Source organism: Penicillium waksmanii, assembly GCF_028829765.1.
Source record: "Penicillium waksmanii strain IBT 27052 chromosome Unknown utg000008l:1.0-5622682.0:1.0-5626561.0, whole genome shotgun sequence".
In the NCBI taxonomy this organism is placed as follows: Eukaryota; Fungi; Ascomycota; class Eurotiomycetes; order Eurotiales; family Aspergillaceae; genus Penicillium; species Penicillium waksmanii.
In genome coordinates, this window is record NW_026643254.1 from 3506566 (window position 1) to 3528426 (window position 21861).

The window sequence follows — 21861 nt, forward strand, 5'->3', positions numbered from 1 at the left end:
GGTAATCCTTCGTTCATTGCTCCAGTCTCTCAACAAAAGAAAGACATTTGTGGCACGAGTAGTAATCGAGAAGAAGAAATGTTCTTTAGGATCAAACTGGGCCATGCAGTGCCCACCGATGTACTGTAGATGGTACGGTTGACCAATCAGGATGGCCCGGTGATGACGAGCGACGGCCACTCACATAAGGAACCGCCCCATCGTGGAAGCTCCGAGCTTCCTTGCAAATTCCTACCCCCACGATCCCCACCAGCTCTTTGCTTTCGACGCATCACTAGTTACGACCGTCCCTTGATAACAACTCGCTCATAACTCACAATGCCTTCGCCGAGCCCCGACAACGCCGGGTCCACGCGCAATTTCCCGACCGACCCGTCCGAATTCGATCGCGACCTACGCATCTCCTTCTCCAAGCTCGATGATAAATACATACTCGAAACTGATGACGGGCAAGAATTTGTGTATGACTCCGCCATCAAGCGATGGGTTCAATCGGTATGTCTGGCACACCGCTGGCTGCGCGCTGCTCCGTTCCTATCGCGGAGCGCAAGTTGCGACAAAGGCAGAAATCAAGGTCTCTACAATTCTAGCGCTTAGATGCTAACCCCTTCTTATCATTAGGTCGATGAAGAACTACTGCGCCAGCAGCAAGAAGCATACAAAGTCGAAGGAGTTGAGGACGAGCAAATAAACCACCCCCGCGATAGAAAGAAGCGGAAGCCGCAAGACGATGTGAGTTGCCTTCCGCGCAGTTCCTCAAGGCCGACGCTAACCTCGGGCTCTTCTCATTCTAGCCCAATTCGCAGAAACCCAAGAAGCAGCGCGTCAACACGGCGGTATATGTCACCTCAATCCCACTTGAGGTCGAGCTGGACGAGATTCGGGATGTCTTCTCAAAATGCGGAGTCATCGCTGAGGAAATCGACAGTGGTCGCCCGCGGATCAAGATGTACAACGACGATGACGGAAAGTTCAAGGGCGAGGTACTGGTAGTTTACTTTCGGCCGGAATCGGTCAATTTGGCGATTCAGATGCTGGACGAGACAGACTTCCGACTCGGGCAGCAAGGGCCGCTCGGTCCTATGAGAGTACAGGCTGCCGACTTCTCATTTAAGAGCCAACAGGATGCTCCACCAAAGACGAATATGCGTGATAAGAAGAAGATTATTGAGCGTACCCAGAGGTTGAATAGGTATGCAGTCCCTCCTTTCGGCTTACTACAGGGGGTCTTTCTTCATCTGCTAACTTGACCACAGCAAACTTGCCGATTGGGACGACGATGAGCCTTCGGCATTACCCGAGACAAACTCGCGATTTGAGAAGATTGTTATCTTGAAGCACATGTTTACTTTGGAAGAATTGGAGGTTCGTACATGTCTTCATCTCTTGGCAGGACCGCCAAGTTCAAACCCACTTTTATACTAATCTTTTACTGTAGGAGGATACTGCTGCAATCTTGGATATTAAGCAAGACATTCGAGAGGAATGTTCTAAGATTGGTGAAGTGACTAATGTGGTACTCTACGACAAAGAGCCGGAAGGTGTGGTGAGCGTTCGATTCGCTGAGCCTGAATCTGCGCGGGAATGCGTCAAGACCATGGATGGTCGATGGTTTGGTGGAATCCAGGTGGTAGCCTACATTTCGGAAGGACGTGAGAAGTTTAAGAAGACCAATGAGCGACGGGCAGCTCTGGAAGATATGGCGGAGCGGGGCATTGATGCCGAGGATGAAGATGAGGCGCAACGATTGGACGAGTTTGGAGCCTGGTTGGAGAGTTCCAAGATGGAGGAGAACACTCCTAAGTAGGATAGGTGTATGATAGTATTTGTGTGATCCATTGAATCAATCTGTACAACAATGCGGTGGAAGTGGAAGTAGTAACTATACCAATTATATGCTTACTTAATTGTTTTGGGCAGTTTTTTTGGTTCGCACCTGCGGGCGAACGCGGCGTGGTCCCGTGATGGAGCTAGACCGGATCAGGCCAGCCCCCTCCCCCCCTGAAGCGCCAAAGTTGTTGTTGATCCCCACGCACACACACCGCTCCATCTCTTCTCCTTTCTCATCTCCTTGGACTTTAGGTCGTCCTCTTCAACTGTTTCTTCAGTCCTCTTTTCCGATACCAAACACCCCCCCCCCCCCCCAATACACAATGCGTGAGATTGTACGTCTTCTTCCCCCCCGAATTCAACGCGTCTTTGTTGTCCTACCCCTGAACGGACCCCCACTTGTTCATCCTGCTAACTTGAGCTTTTTCCCAACATATAGGTTCACCTCCAGACCGGCCAGTGTGTAAGTGCACCTTCGAAGATTCGAAGAACACAACTTTCCTTTCCCTCCTGAAAGGATACAATTATATATGATGGTTTGAGTTAAAAACTAAATGATATGTGGGGGTACAGGGTAACCAAATTGGTGCCGCTTTCTGGTACGTGCTGCAAAACCTGAATCGTCAATTGTTGAGTAATCGAAGCAATATACTAACCAATTTCACAGGCAAACCATTGCTGGCGAGCATGGCCTTGACGGCGATGGACAGTGAGTTCTTTCGACAACCTTTGGATTTTCGAGAATGGCGGTCTGATATTTTTGGGCAGGTACAACGGTACTTCCGACCTCCAGCTGGAGCGCATGAACGTCTACTTCACCCACGTAAGTGATCTCGACAACAATTATACCCACGATATTCATTCTGACTGCTTTTTTCTTTCCTTTTTGATAGGCTTCCGGTGACAAGTATGTTCCCCGTGCCGTTCTGGTCGATCTGGAGCCCGGTACCATGGACGCTGTCCGTGCCGGTCCCTTCGGCAAGCTCTTCCGTCCCGACAACTTCGTCTTCGGCCAGTCTGGTGCTGGTAACAACTGGGCTAAGGGTCACTACACCGAGGGTGCCGAGCTCGTCGACCAGGTCATCGATGTCGTCCGCCGTGAGGCCGAGGCTTGCGACTGCCTCCAGGGTTTCCAGATCACCCACTCCCTGGGTGGTGGTACCGGTGCCGGTATGGGTACGCTCCTGATCTCCAAGATCCGTGAGGAGTTCCCCGACCGTATGATGGCCACCTTCTCCGTTGTTCCCTCCCCCAAGGTCTCCGACACTGTTGTCGAGCCCTACAACGCCACCCTGTCCATCCACCAGCTGGTTGAGCACTCCGACGAGACCTTCTGTATCGATAACGAGGTATGCATATATTACGCCGAAATTGGTGGATGTCAACTGGAAACTCACAAACATTCTTCTAGGCTCTGTACGATATCTGCATGCGTACCCTTAAGCTGTCCCAGCCCTCCTACGGTGACCTGAACCACCTGGTCTCCGCCGTCATGTCTGGTGTCACCACTTCCCTCCGTTTCCCCGGTCAGCTCAACTCCGATCTCCGCAAGCTGGCTGTCAACATGGTTCCTTTCCCTCGTCTCCACTTCTTCATGGTCGGCTTCGCTCCCCTGACCAGCCGTAACGCCAACGCATACCGCCAGGTCAGCGTTCCCGAGCTGACCCAGCAGATGTTCGACCCCAAGAACATGATGGCCGCCTCTGACTTCCGTAACGGTCGTTACCTCACCTGCTCCGCCCTGTTCCGCGGTAAGGTCTCCATGAAGGAGGTCGAGGACCAGATGCGCAACATCCAGACCAAGAACCAGAGCTACTTCGTTGAGTGGATCCCCAACAACGTCCAGACCGCCCTGTGCTCCGTTCCTCCTCGTGGCCTGCGCATGTCCTCCACCTTCGTTGGTAACAGCACCTCCATCCAGGAGCTGTTCAAGCGTATCGGCGACCAGTTCACTGCCATGTTCCGCCGCAAGGCTTTCTTGCACTGGTACACTGGTGAGGGTATGGATGAGATGGAGTTCACTGAGGCTGAGAGCAACATGAACGACCTTGTCTCCGAGTACCAGCAGTACCAGGAAGCCTCCATCTCCGAGGGAGAGGAGGAGTACCTCGCTGAGGAGGCTGGTCTCGAGGATGAGATGTAAATTTAGTCTCACATTGACCTCCGGCTTTGAGATTTGCTCGCAGTAATACCCTTGTTAAGCCTACATTCTCTATCCTTCGGGCCGGCTTTCTCGGGCCTCGGCCGCGAACCCAAGATTTTTGTTTGAGCGCTCCTAATTTACCCTTTATTCTGTCTCTATTTTCCTGTCTGTCGGTTCTTGGTGGTTACAGACTACCGGGCCAGAATAGCAAGCACATACTGGAAAAGCAATTGACGAAATGATTTTACTTCGGTCCCAGTTGACCAGCAAGATAAGACTTTTCCATATTGAAAACTTTCCTTTTATTTGTATTGGCTCTACTCCCTCTTTCAACGTAGAAGTAGTACTTCAAAAATCGCCTAAAGCGCCAACACCCTCTCATATGAGAGACACCGAAACTCAGCATTCAAAGGTTGCCAGGCACTTATTAGCGATGTAATCAGTGGAAGGGACACTTGCCCGTTCTGAATTCTTGGAATTCGGCCATCGCTTCATCCAGTTGCTTTCTCCCCTTTCCTTCAAAGTACTTAGGCCCAACATCCTGAATGTCATAACCCGATGGGTAATATTTGTCGCCCTGATCTCCGGGAAGAGGATGGCCCAGTGCCCATGTCAGCCATGCCTCGGGCCCCCAGCGGTTCCAGAAAGTTGGCTTGACATAATAAGGGGCAGCCTCCCACTTTGTCAGGTAGAAACGGCCATTCTGATCCGGCTCTTCGGTGAAAGACGCATATCGTAAGAAGTACGGTCTTGGAGGAATCAGATAACGGAGCGTCAATTTTCGAATTGTCAGCGCGCTGGAAAAGAGAGCGGAGAAAAAAGGAGCAGGGGCATCGTATCTGGTTTTTTCAAGTCAGTCGAAAATGTTCAAATCTCACAGTCTTACTGATAACTGCTAAGCTCCGATCTTACAGCATGGCTTTCCGTAACCGATCATCCATCATAAAAGAGACGAACTGCAGTCCGACAGGGTGAAGAATCTTCGGAAGCATGTATACTATAACAGCCGTAGTCTGGTCCGCCGTCTCGCGGTTCTTCTGATCAGGAACCATACATCTCTCTTCGTAGGCGGCGCTCCATGCAGCAATCTCCTCGAGCCACTGGAGACCATCCTGGAATCCCGTTGCGCCGGATGGTAAAGCAGAATAGCTAATATCCAGTGCATCGCCGGCACTCTTCCAAAAGGTACCGATGGCACAGCGCTCGAGATCGCTCAGGGTGCGCCATTCGTAGGTGTTGATAAATCGAATAGGCTCTAGAGCGAAGAGCGCAAGCGTATAGAGCATGTCATCCTCGAGAATCTTGCCCGAGGCACGATACCCGCTGTGCAGAAAGCGCGTGCGGGCCAGGGAGATGTATGCGCGCTGCGAGGTTGGGTTGTTCCCTACCATTTCCTGCACCAGGGCGCTAGTGTCGGTGTAGCGCTTTAGCGAAGTCTCTGGGTCGGAGAACTGGCTAGTCTTGGTGAGGAGTCGAGAGATGGTCGGGATACCATAAGTCTGGGCACAGAGTCAGTATTGACGCTGAATCGAGGGGTGTGCAACGGAGACGTGATTTACTCTGAACAACGCGAACTGCAGCGATTTGATGAAGATGAATGGAAACTCGAGCTGTGCGACGGTCTTTTGAATCTGGAAGGCGTGATCATCGGTCATTTTGGCCATGTCCGCGCGGGTTTTATAAGGGTAGTCCCGGTGAAGCTGTCGCAGGCGGCGATATCGCAGCACACGGGCGATGAGAGGGTATCCCAACAAGAGGGGCAGAGCGTACGGGATCCATTGGCGCGGTGATGAATCTAGAATGGCACGAGCGATATCCGTCACCGGCTGAACAACGAGGAAGGTATCGTTGTCCATGGTGAACAGAATAGATCGGGGATCGAAAGGGACACAGGCTGGGGGGGTTGTATAGTCGTGAAGCTGTGAGCGCAGTGGTAACCTGGGAACTCCTTCCAAATCAGCCGCGGTCACTAGGGTACGCCACGCCGCCTTTTATATGCTACCATCATGCATAAACTCTTTACAGCTCGGCTCGGGACTTGACGCTAGAGTAATTACAGTGGGTCTAGGAGGGCATAGTATGTTATTTCACTGGACCATGAGGGATCTTGTCATACAATCACTAACCTATCATGGATAGCACCACTCGCATGACCCGTCAATTACAGTCTTACGTATGGATGCACAAAGGGGCTTTGGTCTCATGACAGCCCTGCATAATTAGAGTGACCTCCCATACTCTACCGTACAGCCTCCAAGATTCTTTTAATTTGCTTTGTATTGCGTATGCTAGGGAATCAGTAATATTTCAGGACCATGTGCAGCATCTCCATCATCCTATTTCTTATCTTCTCTTTCTTTTTACAGGATCATACCGCCCCTCTTTCTCTTTCTCTCCAATAACATGCGACAGAGATATTTACTCAAACTTAACCGGCCCATAAATCGCGGGGGATCAGCACTATGCCGCGGACCGGGGCTGTCGGTTTCAGATGCGATCGTAGCACATCCGGCCATCCGAAGACCAAATCGAAAATCCTTCTAGCGGCCATACAACGATAATTCGAGCATCCTCAATGGCGGATACGCCATCGCCGTAAATCCGGCCCCTATCCAGATTCCCAGATCCGACCCGTTCGTGAGCTGGGCGATGATACCGCTGTAATATGATTGATTCTTTAGAGCCGTTGATATTAGTTTTTGATCTATTAGGGCGAAAACTCGAGGAACTTACCATGCCGAGGATCGCTCCAGCCCATCCGATCAAGAAGCTGATACCAGCAGCAATACCCTTGGGCAGCTTCTGGGGGTTATTCCAGGCAGTCCAGTCATATCCACTTTTCCTGCGAAAGATCACGTCTTCTTCCAAAACAATCATGAACCAAATGATAACCCAATATCCGATCAATGGCAAGAAACCCTTGAAGATCTCATAGAGGGAGTTGCGGCCGCCCATGGCACAAGCGGTATAGATGATTGTGCTCAGCGTGGTGAAGATCGGTCGCGGGACCCTTTGAAAGAATCCGCCGAGCATTTGAAAGTTCATGCCCATGGAATATGAACCGGGAGTGTTGCTGGCGACCAGAGCGAGCACATTGATCACGGCGCAAAATTTGCCAAATCCTCCGAGGGAATCATACGCAGTCATCAGCAGGCCGCCAGGGTCGGTTCCATACTTCAGAGCATATGTCGGGGAGCTCGCCATGACTGTCCCCAAGCCAATGCCCAGGACCAAAGTGATTACCATCGCTTGTCCACATCCAAGGACAGTCACGGCAAAGGTTCTCCAGCGCTTGACATGAGACGGGTAATAAACATAATAATCAGCGGCCAGGGGTGCCCAAGAGAGACCAACGGAAAGGCACAGAGAGAAGAAGGAGATACGTTTAGCATTCAGAACTGCCGCAGAGCTCTCCGTGCGAGTGCTGAAATCAAAATGCGGACCAGCAGATCCTACCATTATACACAGGACCATCAATTGGGGGAGCCATGCAACTCTATACTTCGTCAGATCAATGAAAAAAAACAATTTTCTGTTGAATGCTTACCGCTCATAGATCTGGAAAATGCGCATTCCAAACATTGCCATTACCCAGCTTGAAAATGCCACAACAACAATTCCAACCAGAACTGAGAGGTGTCCGCCAGACACCTTGGACAAGATTTGGCCTCCGACAACACAATTCACCATACTATATCCGAGGTTGGTGAAAACATTGAGCATGCAGCAGGCTTTGCTAGGGTAGTATCCCATGAAATAGCGAGAAACGATCTATCAGGTGGATTAGCATATATGGCAGATGCACCGTGTTCCCGAGACTGACCAAGGTTCTGTTGCCACTCCGCGGTCCCCAGGTGCTCATATACCCGATTGTCGAAGCTCCCACCAAGTTTCCAAACACAGCGCACAGAGCTGCATCCTTGAAGCTGAGGCCCAATACCATTGTTCCCATGGACCCAACAATGATGTTATTTGTGGCCAGTGCCATGCTGAACCACATGAGCAACATGTGCAATGTTGAAGATGCTGTCATTTCCTCGCGCTCCTCGGGGAGTACGCGCTCGATACCTTGGGATTCGACATTCTTGAGGCTTTGGATCAATCTGCGATATCTTGATTGCGGCTTGGTATCGATTCCGGCATTGATTGCGCTTGAGGAGTCGTTATATATTTCGAATGGGCTCACACTGCGTAGGGAAGGTGATTCGTGCGCCTTTTCGATATCTTCGGGCTTCATCCTTGGATGATTCTTTGGCGAGCTGGATTTTAATATCGGTATAGTTTGATGGCAATGACGATGATAGTCGACGATTAAGTTGCCCCTTGCTCGCAAGATTTTGCACGATTCGGAGACAGAGGTAGATAACCTCAACACTTGCGTAGAAAAATGCCCTCCACGTTGATCAATAGCCGTACCTAGGCCAGGTCCAAAAAAGTTAGCGAGAATGGTGAATATTCGAACTCAAGAAAGATGGTTAGGGTAGCTCTGGCATGATAGATATAGGAGACTAAGCTCAGTACCTAGTGCACGCCCCTGTTGCACTGTAGGACCTGACATCACCCTGTGTCGGGGCTGGGTGTAACACCCGCACCTCACCACTTTGCTAGACATTCCTGGGCAAACAAGGACTCTGACTCCTCTGGGTAGCTCATCCGCAACCCGAACCAATAAACACGTCGACTTCCTCCCCGCTCAACCAAAACACGCACCCAGGAACTTTTCTGTGGATCCATGATGTGGAGCGAAGAAGCTGTTGAGATCATAGTCGATCTATCTGCGCGGGGTAGAACCTCCAAATCCCGTCGAAAGTTAATCGCAACATTGCATCAGTCTTTGAAGCCCGCCTCATGATACTATCATGATGATACTATGTAGCGAGGGGTTGACCCTTCTGACGGACGCCAGCGAGGAAGAAAGCGTTTCACAGCTAACGCGACCCTGCTTTGCATGATCACCGCTTCGTTACCCATAGTGGGTGGGTCAGCATACTCTAAACCTCCGAAAATGCCCACACTGGAATGTGGCCCACGCAAGGAGAGGAGCTCTTCTCAGCTTTAATACGGCGATCAGATGTGGGGGAGACAGGAGCAACAACTGATCTGCTGGAGCTCTTTCTTTCCAACCAACGAGACGGCTCAGATATGTTGTGTTCTGCTCATAGTATCTGCTCCTTTTTCCCGCTGATGATTCGTTCCAAATGACCTGTGCAAAGATACGTATGAAGGGATGAAGATAAATCTCGGAGAAAACCAGCCTTGTGCTTGGAATTATACGCATGGCATCAGGCAGCTAGCTGGAAAAGGTTAAGCTCATTCGGCTCTTCATCATTCGGTCCCGCAGACTCGGTCACGCTGATATTTACACTTTAGTGATCGAATCCAAACTCATTTGATAAGAAGGATGGTGTATTTTCATTCGTATTTTTAGCTTTATTGTCTGAGTCTAGTTTCCTCCGTGACCTCTTGGACATGCCATCTACAATAACTGGAACTGGCAAGAGGCCATCAATCCTGCCCCAGCATTGACAGTGTGAATCCTGAATCCTGAATTTATTACGTCGTACGGACACTACATTCAAAGGGCCCTTAAAGAGAAAAAACCGGAGATAAGCTTTCCGAAACTCCTTCCCCGCCCCACATGTTCACCTGTTATGCATAGGGTCGGACGAAACAAGTTTTGCAGTTCCTGCATGCTCGGTGACACGCGGCCGTTACTTCCACCGATGCCGATTTGATCTACCGGATGATCGACTGCATATCATAATCAGTTATCCCTGAGTCCATCTGCCAGCCTTCCAGTCTCTGGATTTTGACATTCATCTACTTTCCTTCTTGGGGTATGTGTCTTCTTGGGGTATGTGTCTTCTTGGGGTATGTGTATCTATCTGCTGGGCTGTTCTCTACCAAACTACAACTAGAAATTTTGAAAATTTTAGTCCGCTTCCCCACGGTGAGTCATACTCAGTAGGCACTTTAAATGTTGAATTTGAGGCTACGGGTGTCATACAGCTAATAGACCTGATGCGGAGACCAGATCGGTACATGAACTCCTCGGGCGTATCCCCTGCCATTAGGTACATTTCTGCACTTCAGGTTTGTATCATGGAAGGATCGATTCCCCACATGTCATCGAGGTTTATTTCCCATATCTATTAATTAATAATAGCTTGATTCAGGAATACATTGCAGATATATTGCTTGATGACTAGTAGTGACTGTTGGTCTTTTTTTAACTTTTGATAGATTGACGAGTGACCAAATTTGGCTCACATGGGCACCTCTGAATGGGCAACCTGAATATATTAGAGACGTGAGATATTGCTACTAGCTTGGTTCCGACGCCTATTTTGATTCAAATATTGGTTACTGTTTTAATTTAAGTTCACAGGGAAGTTCCCAGGTTTATCAAAGGCCTGCCATTAAACGTGAGTCCCGGGGTCTGCTACCTCTTAATGTATTTATATCCAACCCTTCTGTAGACCGGCCTCAGGAAGTTAGTATGTGAATGACCGAGAACTTGAAAACTAGTACACATATATCAGATCTTTGAACTCGTCACGCATATTATTGTAGGATTTGAAACATGGGCATCTACGTGGTTTTAAGATAACAGGATGAAGCTTCATGAGCCCAGTTAGCATTGATGACTGCCGACAGTGTTCATTCAGGCTAACTCGGAGCCTTTGTTAAAACAATTCATCTATCTCTTCTAAACCTGAAAAAGGACCTAAAAAAACTTGAAGGTTATCATCTCTCGTAATCAGAATTTGAAATCATTGTTTATTCCGATGTTCCATATATCTAGCAATTTTCCCGTCCATCGTAACCTTCTTGGGCTCTCGGTTATTGTATTCATATCTCCCCACCACAGTCAATTTTCCAACGACAATGCCGATTCAGGCGGAGCTAGTTATGCACGGCTGTGTATTTTCTTACTCTCATTCATTCCATCCTCGGTCTTTGCCGTGTTTGTTCCCCCAACTTGCTATAGACCAACCCCGATGTCCGTTGGCAGCCCCGCCACCCTTCCCAGCTCGTTCACTCGCTCTGAGGTCGCCTGATAACTTTCAATTCCCTTTCCTGAGCCCATCGACGAGGTCATGTCTTTATTCCACCTATCCAGAATGATCTGCCCCACTTTTCTTTCCCACAGTCTCACCATATCCCATCTCCACGCCTCATTCTTTTACCACCATGATCGACGACGAAGAAGAAAGACACTGGCTGCTCCTGGGAATTCGCCGCGGCTCTGTCCGTGGCTCCATAACTCTCACTCTTTTCAAAGTGCTGGAGGAAACAAAGTTGTTGACTATGCCTATCAACCAGTACGAGAATCAAGAAATCCTGCAGCCGGGCATATTCCACTGCATACGACAAATGCCTAGTCAAGTTCAAGCCCTCATGCTACAAGATCCTGAGGAATGCCTTGATTCTCTTTCCAAGATTGCCCAGCTTTGCAAGCAAAGCACCTACCGAGTCTGGAAGTACTACAAGGATACGGCGACCCACATGCTTCACCAAGAAAAGGTCATCTTCGTCGCCCCGGATGGCAAAAAGTCAAAAGCCATCTCTCTCTCCCGCTTTTTGACCACTAAACGTGCCCTTTACCATGACGGTATCGTTGACGAGAGACATTTGAGCTACGAGTTATTTGTGGACAAATTGAAGCATTTCTGCGGCTATGATCCCTCCATCCACGATATCAGTCTCTGGCACGTGGAGCCAGGATCCCCGTCACGACCAGAGGAGGCTAATGCTGTCATCGACCATGAGAGTTGGATATCGGCTATGATTGAAGAGCAGAATATGCTGCAGAGCTCTAAAACGCCGCTGGTTTTCCATGTTGTCGAGCTGAATAGTACGTCTACATTAACCCTTCTACAAGAGCTCTTGAACTAACAGGGCATCTAGCATTCTACCTTGGCCACAGCTTCGCGTCCTAGATCCATATTCGTTTATGAACTACAGGTGGGTGGGGATCCTCCAGAGGTGTCGCTTTCTTATCTCTGTCGCCTTGGTAACCGACACCTTGAACAACAGGCCGGGATATATTTGGAATAGGGGATGTGAAGATACCCAGGGCTTGGAATACAGCGAGAGGATATCGAAGAAGGGACGATACCGATGAAGCTGCGAATGCGAGCTGCCAGCAGAGTCTATCAATGACATTATCTGCATTCCAAGAAATCTAAACTCAGTCCCTTTCTATCAACCTATTGATCTAATCATTCACTGAAATCTAGTCATGGTCAGAGGATCCGTAACCTCACCACCCCGACCACGAACCCAGATATCAACCACTCTAGAAGCCTCATCCAAGGACGAGTCTATAACAAAATAGAACCCGTAGAACGCACCCGTCACGCAAGAGTGGTTAGGATAGATCTTAACAATCTGTCCAACCTGCAAAGGAAGGCTCTCCTGCGCAGCCTTTTCCCAGGAAATAATCGAATGCTCCTGGCTAATCCGCTCAACCATCAACCGCGACGCGCCAGACTCTGCATCACCAGTCTGTCTCCAGTTCGAGAGGATGCCCCATCCAGGATAAGCGGCGCAAGGCTCACGACCCAACGCCAGTGTTCCCGCCGCAACCAACGCCTCGGGTTTCTCACGTTCGCCGTCATTATACACGCTGCAGACTTCGGCGACAACAGATATCGCAATCTCTTCCTCAAGTCCACCGGCACCATTACGTGCATGCGTGGAAACTTGCTGCATATCCAAGACGGGGTAGTTACCCGCGTGCAATTCGATCTTCACCTGCGCCTCGCTCTGCTCTGCACTTGGTTGTCGCAGTAGAGCGCGGAGTTCCTCCGCCTTTGCAGACGCGTCACCTTGTACCAAGTTATGCGAAGAAATAGCCTGAGGTGTCGCGCCAACGCTGATAATCAGTCCCCGGTTCTTTGGGAAGGAGATGCAGCCACTTGTTCAGAGCGGCCTTGCAACCCTGGATCTCGTCGATGAGATATTCCATCGCCTCATCGGCGTTTGTCGCACCATAGCTGAGACTGGAGTGGGAGTAGAGACCGAGTAACTTTGCATGGCCTGCTTTTTCGGCTTCGGCGAGCTTTTCCAGCAGTCCGTTTTTGTTCAGGGAGATCGGCGGTAGACCTGCACGGTGATATCCGGTATCTACCTTGACAAAGACGCAGACTGGGAAATTAGTTTTGGCGGAGAATTCCTTCAGGTACTGGACCTGGTCTGGGTGGTCGATCATCACGGTGACGCTGTCCTCGCCGATTTCCGCGGCCAATTCCGCCAGCCGGGTAATGTGGGATGGCACGAGGGGAATGCCATACAGGATGTTAGGGCTCCGGCCAGCCTGCTTCAGGCCAGCGAGAAACCGGGTCAGGATTTCAATCTCCAACAGCGTTGAAGCGATGAATTTGGGAGCCTTGCTCTCCTTATCCAGTTGCAATTTGGCGATTTCGAGAGTCTAGGTGGGGGTTAGTTTTTCCACTTCCCAGCTTTCTCTGCATTGATACAGAGCTGCTTCGTCTGGGTAAAGGACACAGACCTTATGGGTTTTGACATGGGCTCTAAATTCCACTCCCAGGGTCCGGATGGTATTGTTCATTCTTTCGCAATGCCTGCGGACGATTGCTCTGTCAATCACAGCAGCGGGTTTGGGCAAGTCCGCAATGTCTTCGCCGCCCCATCGCTGGAGCAAGTCGACCTGTGTCGGTAGAGCAGGTGTAGTAGCCATAGTTCGTTCGCGGAATGATGTGTAAGAGGTGTGAAGGAATCCAATGGAGAGTGCTAGGTTGTGGGTTGGGGAAGTATGACTGTTAATATGGCTCTGGTGGGAGTAAGTCGCACCGTGATTCGTCCGGGAAACTGTGGGACTCGTCCGGCAAAATGTGGGGGCTTTGCGAGATATCAAGGGTAAAAGTTCATCCTGAACGTTACGAGTATACCTACTGTTGCCTTAAGTTTATACTCGTAGTCAATATGTAATTACTTGTAAACAATGATTGGTCAATATGCAGAAATGAAATTGGTCAATTATGAAACAGACACTTGGCATTATCGGCCTGAATACGCCAAAATTCGCCGAGAGCGACAGTGAAACTATCCTATCCAGCCCCGGCAATGCAAATATGACAGGCAAAAAAGAGAGGAGCATGTCAAGTCTATGGATATTTTTTGTTAAACGCACCGCGCCACAATATTTTCGTGGAGCGAAACAAGAAAAAGCAATGGACCAGGACACAATCAAGAAGTATTACAAAAAGGAGAATTGTACCCGACAGGTTGGGGAATAAACGAACAAAAGAAGAGAGACTCAAGTAGCGTGGCTATGGGATATAAGAGAGAAAAAGAGGGGAAACACAAACGCCTTTCGTGAAAATGCTTTCTGTTTTAATGCATTGAAATGCCACCGAGCTGATTTGTGCGTAGGTGGTAGGTATGTAGTCTGAGATCAGACTCGTGACTGACTCTGACTTGATCGAGAACGTTGAGACATAGAGCGACGGCCTCGACTAGACGGAGCTCGATCAGAGATTGAAGGAGGCGCGTGTTCAAAGAAAGGAATCAGATCCGGATTCTGGCTGGGCGGGTGTCTTGGGTCGTGGGAGTATTCGCCTACGATGCGGTCATCGGCCGAGGTGTCAGGGTGGATTTCAATGCCAGGCTGACGATCCGTTCCACCAGAAGTACCCATGGGCGGGAAAGTGATAGAATCGGCTTCGTCTTGACCGTGATCAATAGGGGACCACCCGGCGATACTACCGGCGATCACACCGGCCATTGCGGCTGCAGGCCCGAAAGTTGAGTTGGAACGAGATCGGGTACCGCGACGTGAGCGCGACTCGGGAGTCGGAGGCTGAGGCTGAGGGGGTGGGCTGCCGGACTCGCCGTTGGGGGTTGCCGGGGCAGATGATTCCCGGGATCGTGAACCACTGCGAGATCTAGGCAAGAATTCCTGGGGGTGTTGCAGCTTATGGCGAATGTGGCGAATACGACCACCTCGGACAGACTTAATGAAAGCCAACTGGTCACGGATCTCCTCCAACGCGGGGTTCCATTCGTAGCGACGGTCTTCATCGGACACAACAAGTTCCGGCCCTTCTTGCTTGCGGTGATGCCAGAAATGTGGGACAAATTTGCTGGCGAATTCATCGGGAATGAGGCGGATGACCACTGCGATGGGTAGCGAAATCGCACCGAGAACCAAGCTAACAGCCCATTGCGAGCCCTGATCAAGGCGCTTCACAGAGAAGGCCTGGCCTCCCACGAAGATAATCAAAATCTGGCCACCAATAATGATGAGCTGAATACCGATGAACCACTTGTTGCGCCACACTCCCTCCATAATGTTGAGCTTGTTATCAATTCGACGAGAGCTGCGAGAGTTAGTATTTGGAAAGACCGTATCAAAATTAAGGTCGAACTTACTTGTACTGGTTGAAGATCTGCATGAAGACGAAAGTGTTGAACACCACTGTCTCCATATGACCTTCATCCCAGGGGAAGATATCCTTGCCGGCAAAATTCAACACGAATGTTACGACTAGTTGATAGATTGACTGGCCAACAATCATCTTCCACATCGTCAGAGTGATCAAGGGATCCGCTTTAGATTCAGGCCTGCGATCGAGAACATATGGCGATGGGGGGGGTCGGTTGCCAATGCAAGGGCAGCGAAGGTATCCATAATGAGGTTGACCCACAACAGCTGGACAGCACTGAGCACGGAATCTCTTGTGGGACTGGCAACTGCGGAGACAAAGGTGAGGACCACAGCAGTAATGTTGACAGTGATTTGAAACTGGAGAAACTTTTTCACGGCATCACTAACAGTGCGACCCCACGCCATAGCCTTGACAATGGACGCAAAGTTGTCATCCATCAAAATGATGTCCGACGCTTCCTTGGCTACTTCAGTACCAGTAACACCCATAGCGAAGCCAACATCGGCATTCTTGAGCGCCTGGGCATCGTTGGTGCCGTCACCAGTAACAGCAACAGTCTCTCCAAGTTTCTTGAGCTGGTTCACGAGGATCTTCTTGTCGTCAGGGCTGGATCGAGCGATGACTTGAAGCCTAGGAATGATTTGGTTCATTTGTCGTGTACTCAGCTTCCGGAACTCGGGGCCTTCGATGGCGATGCCACCGGGAGTATAGATACCACATTCCTCGGCGATAGCCTTTGCAGTCATGATATTATCGCCAGTCACCATGCGCACAAAGACACCGGCGCGCTGGCAAGTTTTTACAGCCTCTGCGACTCCTTTTCGGACAGGATCCTGGATACCAAAGATACCAAAGATCGACATGTCTTTGAAGATGGCTTCAAAGTCAGCACCGTCCCGAGACCCCGAGTTTGATACTCCATGGGGTGGCCATTGATCGAAGTCTCGGTAGAGAAGACCGATACATCGCAAAGAGCGCGACGCATAGGTGACGATGATGTTATCCAAAGTAGAGCGGTTTTCTTCTGACAATGGTGATTCCTCGAGAGTAGCAGTGGGATCACGGACAATCTTTGTGGACTTCGCCATCAAGATTTCCGCGGCACCCTTAACCAGCATGCGGTACTTCCCATTTTCAAGCTGGAAAACAACGGCCATACATTTGCGGCTTGAGTCGAAAGGATACATCTGTACAATTTTCGCACTTGCTCTCTCTTCGCTGGGAGGACCCATTCCAAGGTGCTCGCGGGCGAATGAAAGCAGCGCAGTTTCTGTCTTGGAGCCGATAAAAGTCTTTACTCCATCCTGCTCACCCTCGAAGGCGGTAGAGTTGAGGGTGATTGATTTGAGTAGAAGATCCTTGACGGATGGCGAAAGAGCAGACACAAACTCCGATGCAGAAACATCTCCTGATTGAGCAGCAGCAGGTCCCTTGTCTCCAAATCGCGATGAAGTTCCCAATGTGGCTGCAACAGCAGTCATCCTATTTTCTGTGAGAGTACCTGTCTTGTCGGAGCAAATCGTTGTTGCATTTCCCATAGTTTCACAGGCCTTGAGGAAGCGAACGAGGTTATTGTCTTTAATCATTCTTGTCGTAGCAAAGGCTAGAGCGAGTGTGACTGCCAGTGGTAGACCTTCAGGCACCGCCACTACGACGATGGTGACAGCCACAATAAAGATCTGCAGGAAAGCTTGGCCCTTGGCATCCGCGCCACCATCAATATTGCTCAGTCCTGCTAGGAACTTGATAAAAAGAACCACAAACAGAAGTAGACCAGAGGCGAGGCCTAATTTAGCGATGTACTCGGCAAGTTTATTAAGCTTGGTTTGCAGTGGGGTTGTCTCGCCCTCTTCTTGAAGGGACATCATAGTTCGGCCGTGAGTAGAGTGCACACCGCTGGCAGTGACCAGGAAGGTTCCGACACCTTCTGAGACCTTAGCGCCAGAGACGATGAAGGGGTCCATCTTCTTGAGATCCTGGTGCTGTTCAATAGCTCGATAAACGTCATCGCCAGGGGTCTTTCGAAGAAGGTCAGATTCACCGGTAGCGGAAGATTCATCGCACTTGATACCGTGACCATCGATCAGGATACCATCAACGGGGATTAAATCGCCAGCTTCCATGTACATCACATCGCCGACTAGAATGTCATGAATGGATATCTCCACAGTCTTGCCAGATCTCATCACCTTGATAAGTCGATTTTCTTTCTTCTTGTTAAGCTTTGCGAATTGCCGTTCCTTTTGCCAATCATTCGAGGCGCCAACAGTCACGACAATGATGATGGCGATTAGAATAGCGAGACCTTCCACCCACTCCACACCCGGCTCGTCTGGATCAGCTGGGTGAACAGACTGGGGGATACCAACAGCGAGAGAGACAATGGCGGCAATTGTCAGCAGGATTAGCACCTTGTCGTTGAAAGCTATCCAGGCCAATTCCCAGATGGTCTTCAACTTTCTCTCTGGGAGTTGGTTATCGCCGTAAATCCGTTTCCGATCTGAGAACTCTTGACTTGCATCACTGTCGGTCTTTGTATCTGCAGGCGTTACAGGTGGCGGTCTAACTGGGGAAGCTGTTTTGGATAAAGAGGGCGAGCCCGAGCCAACGGCATCTTCAAATTCCACGGTCCCATCCAATGCAGCCTCGTCGGTGCTGAGACCACTTTGGACATTCGTCCGCAGCCCCTTTTCGAGACCTCGCAGTCCCCCCAATGCACGGAAAGCAGAGAAGCTCTTCGGATTCAGGAGCTTATTCAGTTGGCCCGGGGAAAACGCGAACCGATTGTTTTCGACTTCAAATTCGGCTTCCCGGCCGGGGTCTGGGGTCAGGGCGTCCTCTTCATCGATATTGGTATGTTTGGTGAGGTCGGATTGGGAATGCGAGTGGTGAGACTGGCTCGGGACATAGGTATCGCCCCCATAGATGCTGGAAGTCTGGCTGGCGGCATCTTCCGATTCGAGGGAGTTACCCCGTGAGCGCGTGCCTGGGACAGACAAGAAATTGGAGTGTGATTCCGACTGCTTGGCCTTTGGGGATGAGATATTGTGAGGCGAAGTAGGTCGATTTTCGTGGTCTCGGTCTCGAGCTTCCGAAGAGGCATTTGAACGGATTGATGCGGTGGACCTTCGATCTGTGGGGGACACAGCATCGTCATGGCCTGTGGACCTGGCGCTGGGCGATTCTCCGTTATTATTATTAAGATTAAGATGATCTGTCGAGGCTTGCTCGGGACCGGAAAGAACTTGGACGGGCGGTTGACCGTTATTAGGCGAGTTCATGGCGGAGGTGTCAATGGTGATGGTGGGAGCCCGCTCTCTCCTCAAGGGTGTAGTAGGAGTCTGGACAGGCTCGTCGTCCTCTCGTGGATTTGACATTGTGAATGGTCAAAATGAAGCCGAACGCGATTTCACGCGGGCGGGAGTTCCACAGCCACTGGTGTTTGCATGGGGAGGAGGAGAGGAAGGAGTCGACTCTCGTAGATTGTAGATCGGGGCGGTCGAATCAGGATCGTAGATGCAGCTGTTTCGTGCCCGACGGGTGTCCTTTTGGGGGGAAGGGTGACTTTTCGACAGAGGAGGGATATGGGAAGGAGTCAAGAAGGTCGTTCAAGGAGGGAATCAAATCGCATGCAACCGTACAGACGCGCCACTAAGATCGCAAGATTGACAGCAGCAAGACCAGACCCCCTTTGCAGATGTAGATCCACTCCGGTCTCGATTGTTTTTCCTTTTCGTCTATGGAGCCCGCTCGGGGTAGGGTTCCACACTTGCACAGCCCCAGTGGGTAGTGCGGTGTTGCGCTCGACTTGTCACTCACGGACGTGGCTTTGGATCGGAGGACATTGGGCCTCTTGGGGGGATTTCTTGCAGCTAGGAGAACTGATTGAAAGAAAACAAGGGGCAATTCGTGGCACCTCTCTCGATCACTCGCTCACCACCAGTGAAGTGGCAAACGGTCAGTAACGTAGGCTGGTGCGGCTTCGAATTCCTGTGTTTTGCACTGCCTCGCGTGCCAAGCCGCAGCCGGGACCTCGGAGGGCAAAGGGAGGCGAATAAGGGGCAACAGAAGACAAATTATTTGGCGCGCGCTGGACCGTTGAGTGGAGATGACGTCTCCAATACTTTATGTGCGGCGGTTGGGACCATCGAATATTGCTCGTAGCTCGTGTACAGTACTCGTAGCTTTGGAGGTGGTGATGACAGTAGGGCACCAGCACTGCAATTTGGGCGTCAATACCGGGGAAAATCCAGGATATTCCCTGTCCTCGTACTAGAACAGTACAAGATTGAGGATCGTAAGGTTTGTCTTGGAATGTCTGAAAGAAGAGAGGATTTCAAGGGGAAAATTCAGTTGGTATTCCGTAGTTGCCGAGTCGATGACATGTTGACTCCATACTAACTAGTTAGTAGAGTCATTACTACTACATTCAAGTTCAAGTTTACTAACTAGTATACTAGTACTACACTATGCACTGCCAGTGTGCACTGCACCACTAACAACAGGAATAAAGTACTGTACATACATTCAATCAGGCTGAGCAAGCCCCTATCACATTCGACGCGTTTGCCTGCGGGCGCTTTATTTCATTCCGGTTGGCTTCCAATCAGGAAGGTGTGTCTTTGCACTCACTGCTCGGAGAGTATATGCATATTAGCCCATGTCTGGCCACTCAAGCGAGTGCATAGAGACAACACTACCTAGTAGTATGTACTAGTTGTCTCACCGTGGTCGGCTTGATTTTCCAAGGTTCTTCCAAGAAAGCTTCCAATGTTAACTTGAAGTCGTGCTAGTTAGTACTCTGTATATTATTTAGTACCTTGTAGCTACTAGTATACAACTTGAAGTTGCCCACTGGCAAGTCACCTGGGCATTGGTACTACAAGGACTACTAGTAGTTTACATCAACCCACTACTCATACATCACGCAACCCTCCCACTCCAACACAATGACTGACTCCATCAAAGAATTCGGCTTCACAGCCGTGCCAGCTTCAGCATCCACTCTACTAACCTCCACACCGGCCTATCCCAAGCCAAACACAGCCCCCATCGCCATCCCCGTCTCCGAGACACCCATCCCAACCACTCCCCTCGCCCACCGCATCAACACCTACGCCCGCACTCACCTCCCTGAGCCAACATACAACCACTCCCTCCGTGTCTACCATTTCGGCCTAGCAATCAAAAATTACCGCTTCGCCTCCTTCGCAGATTGGGACTTTTCTGACGAGACCTACTTCCTCGCCTGCGTGCTCCACGACATCGGCACCACAGACGAGAATCTCGCCCAGACCCGCTTAAGCTTCGAGTTCTACGGCGGGTTCCTGGCACTTGATGTTCTACAACGGGGTGGGTCCGGCTCTGAGTCTGCTTCGACGCGAGAACAAGCGGAGAGTGTGGCGGAGGCGATCATCCGACATCAGGACCTGTGCGCTGTTGGCAAAATTACTGCGGTGGGACAATTGTTGCAGCTCGCGACGATCTTCGGTACGTGTCGGATATGCAGAACCTCTCCTCTCTCCCTCAATGCAAATCTTCTTTTATTTTGGCCGTTTTTCAATTATGGGTTTGCCCTCCCGCCTCCTTTGCTTTTACCTGAAACCTACAAGAGGGTGGAAAGTTCACGCCACATACGGAGTACGATGCATCAATTCGGACAGATAATCGACGGGAAAGCGGTCTTCTGACCGACTTTCCCGCGATCAGCATCAATCTGATCTGCTTCGAACTTTAGACTTTTTCCCTTGTTCTTTTTTCCCCGTTGCCCTTTACGGAGTAGACGGGTGGAGCTACTATGGAGTATCCCATACTCCGTACCCTTCACTGACTTCGGATTTGCGTCACAGATAATACCGGTGCGTACGCCGATCTCGTCCACCCGGCCACCATCGAGGATGTGTCCGCTCATTTCCCGCGACACCACTGGAGCCAGTGCTTTGTCGCTACGATTCATCGCGAAAATGGACTGAAACCTTGGGCACATACGACGGCCCTGGACGAGGAGGATTTCCCGGCCAAGGTTATGGGAAATAAGCTCATGGAGCCGTACGAGTAAGGGTGCTGTGTGCGGTTTCCGGGGTGTCAATAAACAAGGGGCTTGTTTCAATTCGTCCGGGGACATGTGTTACTACGAATCTTACATGCGACATATGTACACGGCGTGGGGAACCGATGAGTACGAGTATCAGGCCGTTTCCCTGTTTGGTCGTGGTTGTGGTTGTGGTTGTTATCCTTCAAATTGAAAATTGATGCGAAACGAGGGGGTGAGCTAATAATTGAGAACTGCAGAATGATTGAGATTGATTGAGAAAAAAAAGTTGCGTGCAAGGATCCGGTATAGGGTCTCCGTGCATTGTAGATCCTCGTCACTGCCATCATTCAAACCTTGAATAAGCAAATCTTCGCCCCCATGTTCCATGTTCCATATTCCATGTGGTTTGTATTGTATCCCTTTGTCCTCCCCCGCAT

The 21861-nt window shown here is 50.3% G+C and overlaps 8 protein-coding genes across 8 annotated transcripts; 4 read left to right on the forward strand and 4 right to left on the reverse strand.

Annotated features, from left to right (window-relative positions):
- Positions 1-318: 318 nt before the first annotated feature.
- On the forward strand, positions 319-1807 carry N7481_009647 (U2 snRNP complex subunit CUS2; the record flags this gene model as incomplete). Its single annotated transcript, XM_057268866.1, has 5 exons — positions 319-495; positions 622-732; positions 795-1192; positions 1257-1365; positions 1439-1807. 5 exons carry the CDS (start codon positions 319-321, stop codon positions 1805-1807), a joined length of 1164 nt encoding a protein of 387 aa, XP_057119543.1.
- Positions 1808-2153: 346 nt separating this feature from the next.
- N7481_009648 (tubulin beta chain) lies at positions 2154-3973 on the forward strand (the record flags this gene model as incomplete). Its single annotated transcript, XM_057268867.1, has 7 exons — positions 2154-2165; positions 2270-2293; positions 2404-2429; positions 2498-2539; positions 2599-2653; positions 2724-3179; positions 3242-3973. 7 exons carry the CDS (start codon positions 2154-2156, stop codon positions 3971-3973), a joined length of 1347 nt encoding a protein of 448 aa, XP_057119544.1.
- A 439-nt stretch (positions 3974-4412) lies between these two features.
- On the reverse strand, positions 4413-5829 carry N7481_009649 (uncharacterized protein; the record flags this gene model as incomplete). The annotated part of the gene is made up of 3 exons (XM_057268868.1): positions 4413-4812; positions 4886-5472; positions 5533-5829. The coding sequence occupies 3 exons, from the start codon at positions 5827-5829 to the stop codon at positions 4413-4415; spliced, it is 1284 nt and encodes a 427-aa protein (XP_057119545.1).
- A 684-nt stretch (positions 5830-6513) lies between these two features.
- N7481_009650 (purine-cytosine permease family protein) lies at positions 6514-8210 on the reverse strand (the record flags this gene model as incomplete). Its single annotated transcript, XM_057268869.1, has 4 exons — positions 6514-6648; positions 6707-7469; positions 7521-7744; positions 7797-8210. The coding sequence occupies 4 exons, from the start codon at positions 8208-8210 to the stop codon at positions 6514-6516; spliced, it is 1536 nt and encodes a 511-aa protein (XP_057119546.1).
- A 2957-nt stretch (positions 8211-11167) lies between these two features.
- On the forward strand, positions 11168-11916 carry N7481_009651 (uncharacterized protein; the record flags this gene model as incomplete). The annotated part of the gene is made up of 2 exons (XM_057268870.1): positions 11168-11831; positions 11876-11916. 2 exons carry the CDS (start codon positions 11168-11170, stop codon positions 11914-11916), a joined length of 705 nt encoding a protein of 234 aa, XP_057119547.1.
- A 286-nt stretch (positions 11917-12202) lies between these two features.
- Positions 12203-13679, reverse strand: N7481_009652 (uncharacterized protein; the record flags this gene model as incomplete). The annotated part of the gene is made up of 3 exons (XM_057268871.1): positions 12203-12854; positions 12898-13409; positions 13491-13679. 3 exons carry the CDS (start codon positions 13677-13679, stop codon positions 12203-12205), a joined length of 1353 nt encoding a protein of 450 aa, XP_057119548.1.
- A 717-nt stretch (positions 13680-14396) lies between these two features.
- Positions 14397-18767, reverse strand: pmcA (putative P-type calcium ATPase; the record flags this gene model as incomplete). The annotated part of the gene is made up of 3 exons (XM_057268872.1): positions 14397-15321; positions 15374-15565; positions 15649-18767. 3 exons carry the CDS (start codon positions 18765-18767, stop codon positions 14397-14399), a joined length of 4236 nt encoding a protein of 1411 aa, XP_057119549.1.
- Positions 18768-20339: 1572 nt separating this feature from the next.
- N7481_009654 (putative urea hydro-lyase/cyanamide hydratase) lies at positions 20340-21448 on the forward strand (the record flags this gene model as incomplete). The annotated part of the gene is made up of 2 exons (XM_057268873.1): positions 20340-20880; positions 21240-21448. The coding sequence occupies 2 exons, from the start codon at positions 20340-20342 to the stop codon at positions 21446-21448; spliced, it is 750 nt and encodes a 249-aa protein (XP_057119550.1).
- Positions 21449-21861: the final 413 nt, after the last annotated feature.